Consider the following 13,588-nt stretch of genomic DNA (forward strand, 5'->3'; position numbering starts at 1 on the left):
GTATAGTTAATAATATTGCAATAATTATGTATGGTGAAAGGTAGGTACTAGACTTTGGGAAGGGTTCACTATGTAAGTTATATAAATGTCTAACCACTATGCTGTACACCTGAAATTAATATAATATTGAATGTCAACTGTAATTGGAAACAATAAAACAAAATAAATTGATCTCAAGTAGATATCCCCCAAGTGGGGCCCTTGGTAGAAACTAATGCAAAATCATCCTAGAGGAAGACTCTCACCACCTAGGATGCACAGGATATCTTAAAAAATAGTCATTGTCTGCTGAAATAGGGAATACTCACTGAAGAATCATATAAAAAACTTCTAAAACATTTCCAATTTTCTTAACTAAACATACTATCAAAGAGAACCTTAGAAAACTGGGAAAATCACAATTAACCAACTAATCTCCATATGCTTCTGAAATGAATAATAACATTAAAATTGTAATACTTAATAAATCAGCTTGTATTAAATTATTTTTAGGAGCCAAGCACAATTGGTAAGGAACAAAGTGTTATATGAAACTAAACACTATGACACCAGAGCTGACTTTATTTTACTACATTCCTGAATTATTTGATAATCCTCACTCTAATACTAAAAGTATAATTAATGCTTGTTTTGTATGCTAGTAAAGAAAAGTTTGAAACAGATATTAAATGAAATGCTAATAAAGGATAAAAAACCTTATAGGAGAAAGTAGACAGCAATCTTAAAAGATATTTAGCCCAGTTCAATATTTTAATTTTTGGCGCAGGCAGAAAACCCAATCCAAATTCAGGTTGTCAGCTTTTCTATTGTGTACCATTCCTACTTTTTATCCTTCTTGGAATTATGAAATGCTTTGCTATGTAAAACTGAAAACTTATTTTTAGAACTAAATAAGCATTTTGAACCCCTAAATACTCATTTACCTGTAAAATTTGAGAAAATGCCAATTTTGTGCAGATACTTTTTTCCTGTTTTAAAAATATTTTACAAAACATTGACTCAACAAGCACTATCAGTGTAACAGAAATACCAGTAGTATTTCATTGAATGACAGAGTTTAGTTTAATTATTTACTGCTTTCTTTTTCCCAAAATTTCAAGTAACATAAATCAAAAATTCAGATAAACCCAGTAAAATCTAATCTAAAATAAACTGCAAAAATATCAAAATGTCTGTGAGTGATGTGAATAAAACTCTAATAACAATTAGAAGAATTCATAGGTTACGTGTGAGAAGTCCTTGAATTTAGAGTCTAGATGAGCAGTGTGAGAACAGAATGAAGTATTTCAATTACACTCTATGTGCTTTCTTTGAGTAAATCCACATGGATATTATTAATAAATTCTTAATAAAATATCAACTGGATTAAAGATTGCCAAGTGGGCAACTAGCTGTAAAATATTTTAGTTTTAAAATATTTGTTAAAATGTTTGAAAGTTTTTGGTATTGTAAATGTGCCTTATAATTATAAGATAATGTAACATAACATTTCAAAATTCTCAGACATCCTCTGGAACTATAATATATGACATAGGAGTAATAAATGTTGTCTAAATCTTGCTTAATTTCAACATTCTCTTTATCATTGAAATTTTCTATGGAAAACTGAATAATATTTAAGTACTTATAATTTGTTCAACGTTATTTTAGATCCTCTGTACTGTTTTTCTTATATTTAAATGGAACACATAGAAGGAGCCCTGAACCTAATAATTTGGGGAAGGAAATACTATTTTCATATTTTATAAATACTTAATATGTGCAATGTTCCAGGTTATAGTTTTGTATTTAAAAACTTATAAAGTGGGTAATATTATTTTTATTTTTTGAATGAGAAAACCAAATCTCAAAGAGTTAGTTAAGTACTTGATCAATTTAAACCCTCTCTAAAAGTATTTTTGGACAGGAGAAATGGAATTTTTTATGTTCATAAGTTGATTGTATAGGTTACACCTACCTAAAGTGGTGTCCATAAAAATGTTTCTGATACTTTTCTGAAGTTAGCCTAAGGCATCACCTTTCTTAAACTCAGATTCATAAACACTGATGATTTACCCTTACCTGACACATTATATTGGTTGTAAATAAGTTAAGATAAAAAATTAAATAATCATAGTAATAGATTGAGAGGGGGTTCTATTCAAAGTTAATTGATCCATATATAAAGTTTTGAAATTAGTTACGTTGACATTCAATATGGATGGCTAAATTTCAAAGTCTCTGTTTAAGTACCCAGACAGGCTGACTAAAATGTCAGGCTTCCCATTGGAACCTGGGTAGGGCCAAAGTAATAAATTTGTTTTGACCCATCCGTGATAGATAGACTGGTGGACAGAAAGAGAGGAAGGAAGGGAGAGAGGAATGAAGGAAGCGGGAAAAGGCAAGGAGAGAGAGAAAGAGAGAGACAGAAGAATAGCATAAAACAGGCTTTCCAAAGACTCACTGTATATTAGCATCACAAACTCAAGTATAGTAAGTTCTCATTTAATGTGGATAGATTCTTGGGAACAAACTTTAAGTGAAACCATGTATATCAAAACCAGTTTTACTACAGGCTAATTGATATAAACAAGAATTCAGTTCCTATGCATGTCATCAATGTTATAATGAAACGATGTTATTCAAGGACCTGTTGTAACTAGTATGACTAAACAAGTAATTCTGGGGAAAGCGGACCTTGGAATCTGCTCTTTCGACCGTAACATAGGTAATTATAACACCTATTGGGATTTAAATGCTATTGGCCCACAAGTAATGTCTCCAGTTTCTCATTTTATGTTAACTCAATTGTAATCTGGTTTTGAACTCTACTCACTTATCTGTCGAAATTGCCATTCAGTGATGTCCCAAATGCCAATCTTAAATGAATTTTTTCTTTATTTTGGATTTTTTATTTGACATGATTTAGCTTCTCGAAATGGTTAAGCCATTGGCACCTATGACACTGAATTTTCTCTATTCCATTTGAATCTTTCCAACAATTCCTTCTCTCACACCCTTTGAACACTTTATTTAGATGTTTGTTCTTCCCAGAGAACTATCTTCTCACCATATCTGCTCTCCCTAGTTAATCACACCTACTTACATGGATTCAGTTATACCAATATACTATCAACTTCCAAATTTAACCTTCCAACGAATTTCCTTTCCTGGACTTCAAACACATATTTTCCAACTACTGGAACTCCTTATCTGGATTGAGGTGTGTCTCACACACCTCAAAGTCAAATGGCCTGAGAGTGAACCAATTATCTTTTTCCTTAAACTAGTTTGACTTTGTGTATTTCCATCCTGAACTTCTTGTGCCATCCTCTTCCCAGTCACTCAAGGGAGATATGAGTTTATTCCTGGACTATTTGCCTCTTAGTTTGTCTTACCGCCAATGTTTTTCTTGGACCACTGTGGCATCCAGCACAACAAGAGCTGTGGGAAACGAGAAGGGCGGTGCAGGGCTAAGAAAAGACAGTAGACAAGAATAGAGTGCAAGCGGGGCCAAGGGACTTAAGCCTCAAGGACTGAGCCCCGAATCAGGCCAATGCATAGTTTTTATTGGTTAACTTCTAAGGAGGTAAGATTGTTAATCTCAAGATCTGTGTGTTATGTAGCCTGCTGGCTGTCTTTCCGAAAGTTCCCATTGTGTTCCAGCTTGTACTTTGCCTTCACACACACATACACACACACACACACACACACACACACACACCCCACACACACACACACACAACTCCAAGGAATCCATTGAAGGGGAGGGACCAATATAATTCCATCAAGTCTCAGTTTGCTGAGACGTCCCCTCAAAGGAGCATTTCTGATATCTCTCCATCGGGTCTCAGTTTGCTGAGGCACTCCCTCATGAAATCCTGGGAAGAGAGCGGGGGAACAAACAGTTTGGCAGCTGTAAGGCAACAGACCACCATCCTTCTTCTCATTGTTATGACATTGTTCTAATTCACATTTTTCAGCATTCATCTTTAGGATCAATGTTGTTCTATTGTTTGTTCCCATAGCCTTGCAATTAAGTCCAACCTTTGCAGAATCACCAGAATAACCTATAAATGTACACATTGATGTCAATCCTTTGCTGAAAAATGTCCAGTAGTGGCACATTGCATATATGATAAGAGCACAAGCTATTTAATATAGCATACACACCATATTAATTTGTGTTTTGTGATTTGGATTTATCTCTAATCTCTCTAACGTCTTCTTTGATTGCTCCATTCCTTGGAATTTTTTACTTCAATAACACAAAACTGTAGTGGTCCATTCCTATCATCCAACTCCTTGTCTGAATGACCATCCTCATTTGTCCCTCTTATTAGAATACCTTCAGTATCCCATATACTCTTCACCTGGCTAGCTCCAACTAATCTTTTAATATTCCAAATTTATGACATCAACACAGATTTCTCCTTTGGCCTCCATGTTCAAACATACAACTGCTTCTAAATTTCTCAAATTGAATGCTAGATAGTATGATACATTTAATTTGTCAAAATTAAATTCCTGGGGCTGCTGGATGGCTCAGTTGGTTAGAGCCCGAGCTCTGAACAACAGGGTTGCTGATTCGATTCCCACATGGGCCAGTGAGCTGCGCCCTCCACAACTAGATTGAAGACAATGAGCTGACGCTGAGCTTCTGGAGGGGCGGCCGGATGGCTCAATTGGTTGGAGCCTGAGCTCTCAACAACAAGGTTGCCAGTTCAATTCCCACATAGGATGGTGGGCTGTGCCCCCTGCAACTAAAGATTGAAAATGGCGACTGAACTTGGAACTGAGCTGCGCCCTCCACAACTAGATTGAAGGTCAATGACTTGGAGCTGATGGCCCCTGGAGAAACACACTGTTCCCCAATATCCAATATTCCCCAATAAAAGTTAAATAAAAAAATTAAACTCCTGATTTTAATTCACCCGCATCTCTAAAGAACTGTTCTTTTTGTAGTCTTTCCATTTCAATAAGGAGAAATACATTCTTCTAATTGCTCAGTTACTCAGGTCCAAAACCTTTCTCTGTAACTCTTTTTCTCATATTTCATAATCAATCCATCCACAATTTCTGTCAACTCTGTTACCACAATCTCTTCTCACCACTTCACTATTACTGTCACTACCATGCTAATGAAGATCATGTGTATCTTTCATGGTTATTTTGAAAATAGCTTCCTAGTCTAGTGGGCATTATTCCTCCAGTTTCCCCTCTCCCTGGTCCCTGCTTTGTCTTCACACTGTCTCTTCTCTACTCAGCAGTCAGAGAGAGCTTTTCAAATGTAAATTCACACGATCTTCTCACCCCTATCACTCTCTAGCTTTCTTAACATGACTTAGTTTTCTTTGCAGCTCTTATCACCACTTGATTTACACTCGTTTATACTTTTGGTTTCTTCCCACTATAATGAAAGCTCCCTGAGAGCACAGACAACCCCCCGCCCCCTTTTTTTCCACTTAGAACAAGCTCATTTATCATGACCATCAAGCAATGTTTGTTAGCAAATGAATAAATGAAGGCAGCTCAGGTGTCTCTCTTAACCCAGGAAGTTTTTGCTGGTAGACATGATTGCTTAAGTGCCCCTCTCCCATGCCTTCTTTACAATAAAATATACATATGTCTCCTTTTTTGTTTTCATTCCACACTGTTTCATAGGTTTGGATAAATCTCTCCGATTAGACTGATCTTTGGCAATGGGAAAATGTTTCATCTTTTTAATTTCAATGCTATTATAGTGCCTTTCATCTAATATACATTCAAAACACATTAGAATTGAATGAATGAATCAATGCTAAGCATCCTTAAGAAATATTTCAGGTCTTCCTGTAATCATTAAAACAACAGTCCTTTGAATATAAAATAACTCAATTATATAGCTAACTGTATCAAATATGCATGGCCTTGCAATATATCTAATATGTAGTAAAGGCTTTGTTGGTTGAGTTTTAACTGTTAGTAAAATAATCTGTCTTTCAACAATTGAAATTTGTGTATTTTCAGAGATCATCTATAGCTGGGTATTTAATGAGTTCCCTTCCTTTGTGGCGGAAGACAGTCGGCGGTTCATCTCCCAAGAGACAGGCAACCTTTACATTTCTAAAGTCCAAACATCAGATGTTGGCAGCTATATTTGTCTGGTGAAAAACACAGTGACGAATGCCCGAGTACTCAGTCCTCCAACACCACTCACTCTACGTAATGATGGTAAGTTGCGTGGCTTGGATTGAAATAGCCACATCAGGTGTGAAAAATAAAGATGTATTAGTGATTTTCTAAGCAGTTAACCTAGCACAAATTAAATAAAAAGGCATTTGCCATATTTAGAAACTCTATATTTTTAGTCTGAGATTATGCATACCTTAGAGAAAAAGTTTTGACATAGGAAAGTAATGATGTATGACTGAGGAAATATTAACCGTAATATCCCCCAATGTCAAAGAGGGAGAGAGAATGTGAAAAAAATGAACTGTAATACAGACTCCACAGTTCTTTCCTTTGCTCTTTAGTGCCTCTATATAGCACATGTGCATGAATTGCAAGCATTTTATAGGTTCTTTTTTCACTACATTTTTATTTTATCTACCTTCAAATTGAATGTTCAGCTTTTAATACTTCATGGTCTAATTATAATTGTTATTATTACTTTTCCAATAATAGGAGCAGTTGGAACTTTAACTTTTAAGTTCAATTCAGGCAGAAATGATGATTCTATCATTATAGATATTGCCATCTATCTAAAGTATATTCAAATTTAAATACCTCATTTCTAATTATAGACATTTACAGTTAAGCATTAGATTAAAGCAGTCAAGTGCTATGTTACAGTTGATATATGATATGTGGCTTGTTCTGTCATGCGATAAAAATCTATAAAGACATTATTAAGAAGTGAGCTTGAGAATCCTGATTGATTGTGAAGTTTTTAAAAAAAATAATATGTTTCAACATTATTCTTTTATATGTTTAGTTTTAGAATATATGCTGCCAGATGTATGACCAAAGTTATATTACAAGATTTTTGCTTACCACTTAGATTCTCATTTTATGTATTTAGACTTCATAGTAAATATAAGTACATATCAGTAATAATCCTATCAGGTAGAGAGTATAAATGCAGTATCTATTTTAGAAATGAGGTAGCCAATGTTAGAGCGATGAAAGGACCTGTCAAAGGTCACACAGCTATGAAATGGTATGGAAGAATAGATGGGAAACAAAAAATGGAAACTTGGAGATCAAATTCAGAGTCTATTAAAACTAACAAGCCAAGAGGTGATGAGGAACAGAAAGAAAGCAGTGATAATAGCATTGAAGGGCAGGAAATATGCCTGGGATTTTAAGGAGGTAGAATTACCAGAATATGATAATTAATGAAACATGGTACTCTGGAGTAAAAGGAAGCTTTTGCATAGTTTTTTGACTGGGTGATGATTCATGGATAATGATCACCAACAACAAATTGGGCTTCAACATTGCCCCTCAATCCTACTAAATCTCTGTGTATTATTAATCTGTAATTCTACCAAAGGTTTTCTGGAAGCCTCTCTGCTTCCCTTAAATAAGACTGTGTTTATAACACCCCTTCACAAAAACTATGTAAGAATTAAATTCATCTTCCTACTACTAAATCTATCTACATCGCCATTCATACTATTATTCTGTCATTGTATTTCAGTAGAGATACTATTTCTCCTCTTATTAGGACCATCTCTTTATCCTTGACTGGTCTCTTCAGAACATTACACTGTTGGTCACTATTTCTTTTTCCTAAGATTTTTATTAAAAAATATAGCTATCATACAACATTATATCAGTTTCAGATATACACTGTAGTCGTTCAACATTTATATACCTAAAGAAGTGATCACCATGATAAGTCCAGCAACCATCTGACACCGTACTTTGCTACCACAATATTATTGATTATATTCCTCATGCTGTATGCTATATTCCCATGTTTTATTTGTTTTATTCCTGGAAATTTGAACCTCTTATTCCCTTTCATGTTTTCCCCCTTTATTAGTTTTTCAATTACAGTTAACATTCAGTATTGTTTTGTATTAATTACAGACATACAGCATAATAGTTAGACATTTGTATAATTTAAGAAGTGATCTCCCTGAATGGTCTAGTACCCATCTGGCACTATACATAGCTATTATCATGTTATTGACTATATTCTCTATTCTTTACTTTACATCCCCGGGACTTTTTTTTAACTACTTCTTAATTCCTTCACCTTTTTCACCCTGTCCCCCAACCCTTCTCCCGTGTATCACCCCAATAAACCTAGTGTCCATCTGACACCATACATAATTATTACAACATCATTGACTATATTTCTTATGTTATACCCTACAACCCCATGACTACTTTGTAACAACCGGTTTGTACTTCTTAATCCCTTCCCATTTTTCACCCATCCTTTCAAACCCCCTCCCATCAGGAAACCATCAAAATGTTCTTTTTATTTATGAGTTTGTTTCTGTCTTGTTTGTTTGTTTATTTTATTCTTTAGATTCCACATATAAGCGAAATCACATTGCATCTGTCTTTCTCTGTCTGACACACTCCATTCAGCACAATACCCTCCAGGTCCACCCATGCCACCACAGATGGCAAGAACCCATTCCCTTCCATGGCTGAGCAATATTCATATATATATATATATATATATATATATATATATATATATATTTATATTTATATTTATATTTATATTTATATTTATATTTATATTTATATTTGTATATATGTATATTTATATATATTCCAAATCCTATATATCCATTCATCCATCAATGGACACCCAGGCTGCCTCCACATCCTGGCCATTGCAAATAATGCTGCAATGAACATACGGATACACACATCCCCTCGAAGTAGTGTTTTAGGTTTCTTCAGATAAATACCCATAAGTGGAATTACTGAGTCCTTCTTTGTCTCTTGTTACAGCCTGTGTTTTAAAGTCCATTTTGTCTAGTATAAGTATTGCTACCCTAGTTTCTTTTCTTTTTTTTTCATTTTGATGAAATATCTTTTTCCATCCCTTTACTTTCAGTCTGTGTGTGTCGTCCTATCTGAAATGAGTCTCTTGTAGGCAGCACATGTAGGTGTTTTGTTTTCTTATCCTTTCAACCACCCTATGTTTTTGATTAGAGCATTTTATCCATTTACATTGAAAGTAATTGTTGATAGATATGTAGTTATTGCCATTTTATTCATATTTTTTTTTCATCTTAAAGAAGCCCTTCTAACATTCCTTGTAATACTGGTTTAGTGGTAATTAACTCCTTTAGCTTTTTCTTGTCTGGGAAGAACTTAATCTGTCCTTCGATTGTAAATGATAGCCTTGCTGGATAGTGCAGTCTCGCTTGTAGATCCCTGCTTTTCATCACTTTGAATATCTCCTGCCTATCCCTTTTGGCCTGCAAAGTTTCTGTTGAGAAATCAGCTGACAGACATATGTGAGCTCCCTTATTAGTCACTAGTTGCCTTTCTCTTGCTGATTTTAGGATTGTCTCTTTGCCTTTAATCTTTGCCATTTTAATTGTAATGTGTCTTGGTTTGGGCCTGTTTGGGTTCCTCTTGTCTGGGACTCTCTGTACTTCCTGGACTTGCATATCTATTTCCTTCACCAGGTTAGGAAAGTTTGCAGTTCTTATTTTTTCAAATATGTTCTCAATCCCTTGCTTTCTCTCTTTTTTTCTGGTACCTCTATGATGTGAATGTACGCTTGATGTTGTCCCAGAGGTCTAAAAGCTATCCTCGTTTTTTTGTTTTTTCTTTTTTCCTTTTGCTGTTCTGATTGGGTGTTTTCTGCTATCTTGTTTTCCAAATTGTTGCTTTGATCCTCTACTTTATCTAGTCTGCTAGTGATTCCTTCTAGTGCATTCTTCATTTCAGTTATTGTATCCTTCACTTCTAACTGATTCTTATTTAATGGTTTCTGTGTCTTTTCTTATGCTTGATATCTCATTGTTGAAGTTCTCACTTAAGCATCCTTATAACCATTGTTTTGAATTCTATATCTGGTTGTTTGCATGCCTTCATTTTGTTTAGTTCTGTTTCTGGAGTTTTCTCCTGTTCTTTCATTCGGGGTGTATTTCTTTGTTTCCTTATTTTGGCTGCCTCTCTGTGTCTGTTTCTATGTATAGATAGATCTGCCATGTCTCCCTGTCTTGCTGGGTGGCCTAGTATAGTAGGTGTCCTGTGGGCCCCAGTGACACAATCTCCCTGGTCACCTGAGCCCAGTGCTCCAGGAATGTCCCTTGTGTGGGTTGTGTGTACCCTTCTTGTATAGTTGAGCCTTGATTGCTATTGGCACATTGGTGGGTGGTATTGACCATCAGGATGACTGACTGTGGGGTTTGGCCATGTCCACAGCTTATTGGCTGCTGTGTGAGCTTACCTCATAGACTGGGATCACCCCAGTGGGCTCTGGTGCCTATTGAGATTGCCCTTTGGGTGTGCCACTTATGGGGCTAATTAGGTGATGCTCTGCTCTGGTCTGAAGCCAAACTCCAAGTATGTTGGTTCTGGGACCTCTTGGGAGGGGTTCTGGTGCAGGCTCCTGTCAGCTAGTGCCTGTGACTGGCTGGGGTGTACCTGGTAAGACCTATAAAGTGTCCATGACTAGTCGCTGCATGTACTGGACCTGGAGGTACATGGGACAGGTCACGCTGCAAATTGAGGATGCCTGTCACCAGTACCAGGTCTGGGGTAGCTCTGCAAAAAGCCAGTACACACCAAGGTCAACTGCTGCCAACTGTGGGCTCAGTAGGGTGGAGCAGCAGAGCTCACCAGGCCAATCAGATTCAGGTTTGGCCAAGTTTCTCCGCAGCCTTTTGTCCCACACAGACAGTTAGAATCCTCACTATTTTTCACAGCCATAAGTCATGTGGGCTCCTCTTCCCAGTACCAATACTCCATGCCTGGGAGGCTGGTGTGGAGCTGGGGTCCCCTACTCCTCCATGAAGAAGCTCTGTGGCCAAGATATCCCTCCAATTTTCATCCTCCACACAGGTTTGGGGGTAGCCCATTTTGTGTCTCCACCCTTCCTACCAGTCTAAATGTGGCTTTTTCTTTATATCCTTAGTTATAAAACTTCTGTTCAACTAGACTTCAGATGGTTCTCCAGGTTGATTTTTCTATAATTTAGTTGTAATTTTGATGTGTTCATGAGATGAGGCAAGCACAGTGTTTATCTCCTGTTCCGTCTTGGGTCGTTATTCCACATTTATTTGTATTTTGTTGAGGGAGGTGTATTTGTAAATGTGGTATATTTGAAATCTCATTCATTATTTCTTATATAACCAATACTATGTCATAAAACTAATAAATTGCTTTTAGTCATCATATTAATTGAATTTACTGGGGCAGCTGAAATTGACATTTTTTTTATTTTTCAAACATCTGTATTTTCAAAGAATCATTATTTGAGTAGTACTATATGAAAGGCTCAACAAAGCAATACAAATAAGTAGAATAAAACTTAAAGTTGACATTTCAGTTAAAAAGAAACAGGTGGAAAACATCTGCTAGATGTAATTGAAATTTTTCAATGATGGGCTTATATAAGATTTTGTGAGATAACTTAGAAAATACATATCTTTCTGTAAGTTATCTAAGGTTGTTTCCTTCATGGTTATTTGTTTATTTTCATCATAATAATACATCCATATTGAATGAATGTAGTGGTTTATAAGTGCTAACGGGATACGAAACACCTTTCTCCTGTCAAATCCCACTCCCTAAAGCCAGTTTTTCATCTTCTCCTTTTTTTCTTCATGAGGTTCTTATATAATGCTAGGAAATATCTATACTGCTTGTTTAATCAAGTTAAATGAAGTCATTGTGTGGTTAAGAAAGCCCATGTAAAAAGTATGAGATGAAGAGAAATGAGCTTCAGAACAAGCCTTGAGCAATCCAAATTGCACTGGAAGGGTAAAGAATGAAAAATCATATAAAAGATAGTAATAAGAAGTTAGCAATAATAGGGGGAAAAACAGTAGTGATAGTGTCAAGGAAAAAAGGGAAATGAGCATTTCAACAGAAGTATATATTTGGCTACAGATGGTGGACTGTGTGCATGTATTTGTTTCCTGCCCCCCTCCTGAGACCCTACAATAAGAAATTTATATCATCAATGAAAATGCTGAAGGAGAAGCAGCATTTCACTAACAAAAGAGACATTTGGTATACCATTTCTGGAAGAATAAGAAAGGATGTGAGTTAAAGGATTAAACAGGTAGAGAAACTAAAACTGAGAATGGAGTTTAAGGTGTCTAAAGAAGTTAATAGGACTAAAGACCATATGCCCGATGGAAGCCTAAAGAAGTTCTGAAATCAAAGTTAGCTAAGGGTGGACATAAACAATGGGACTGAACAAAGGGGGTTGAAGGTTGGACATCTAGAAGTATTTCAGTGATCAAAGGGCTCAACAATATGAATGAACTTTTATGGAAAGCTTAATTCTTAGTGTGAATGGTGACATACAGTGCAAAAATTTGTCATGTGAGTGTCCACAGCCTGACAGCCATTTCTTTGCTCTCACATCAAAGCAGAGTTGTCAACACTCCTTACCCAGACATCCCCCACCCCACCTCAGACGGGAACCAATTCTACACACAGGGGAAGCCACAACTTCCAAGCTTCCAAGTTAATAGTTTCCATTTAAAAATTACTGAGCTTATTGAATGGTTACAGAATTTATATGAGGATAATGTGTGGGGAAAAACAAACAAACAGGAAACTTTTAATATTATTTCAAGAAAGGCATAGATCAGACTTGAATAATTTTTTTAAATCAAACAGTTTCATATTACTATTTGATCTCTCCTCAAAAAAAAAAAAATATTTGAAAAATGTGTCTATGAGAAGGTCATATTCCTGAATGTTCTCTCAAGTAGCTAGCATATATTAAACACTTAGTCTGAAAATGAAAATTGAGTATGATTGTGGATGAATCCATTTATTGCACCACGGTCAGCTGAAATTCCTGGTGGGTTTTACAAACCTCTCAATGCAGAGACAGGCATTATAATGGATATTTCTGCAAAGTTGGCAAACACCTCAGCAGGGGATTGAATATAAAAATTACATTTAATCTGCTGTGACCATAGAGTTAGCTACAAAATTCATTTCAAGAACATTGTGTTTTCACACTTCTCTGAAAAAAAAAAAATAGAACCTTCTAAAAATAATAGGGGGTATATACATAAGCTAATTATTTCCTCTGAGGTACAAATAACATTTTATTTTAAAAACTGTTATAGAATGTATTGTCTTAGCTTGGATTCTGCTAAAGCAAAGCTGGAAACAAAATTTGTTTGCAGATAATGTATTTGAAAATTTTCCCAGAAAGCAGGAATGAAGGATGGAATAGGGTTGAGAAGTAAAACAGTGAAACGGTGGGTTGATTTATAGAAATAACCACTTCTACAGGCAGCTGGACTCAGAGCCTCATAAAATGCTTTCAGAGTAGTCTCCTTGGTGGACATATCAATGGACTTCCATCTTCCATTCTGAGATGATGGCTCCACAGACAGTTAATTTCCATGCATTCGTAAGTGGCCCTCAAGTTGCAACTGTGTGAAAC

General features: G+C 35.8%; 1 protein-coding gene across 1 annotated transcript in view; it reads left to right on the forward strand.

Annotated features, from left to right (window-relative positions):
* Positions 1–13,588, forward strand: part of CNTN5 (contactin 5) — a 1,273,287-nt gene that overhangs the window by 901,081 nt on the left and 358,618 nt on the right. Inside the window, 1 exon segment of the mRNA XM_033121922.1 lies at positions 5,989–6,192. Within this exon segment, the coding sequence (XP_032977813.1) occupies positions 5,989–6,192 (204 nt within the window).

Source organism: Rhinolophus ferrumequinum, chromosome 11 (assembly GCF_004115265.2).
Source record: "Rhinolophus ferrumequinum isolate MPI-CBG mRhiFer1 chromosome 11, mRhiFer1_v1.p, whole genome shotgun sequence".
Lineage (NCBI taxonomy): Eukaryota > Metazoa > Chordata > Mammalia > Chiroptera > Rhinolophidae > Rhinolophus > Rhinolophus ferrumequinum.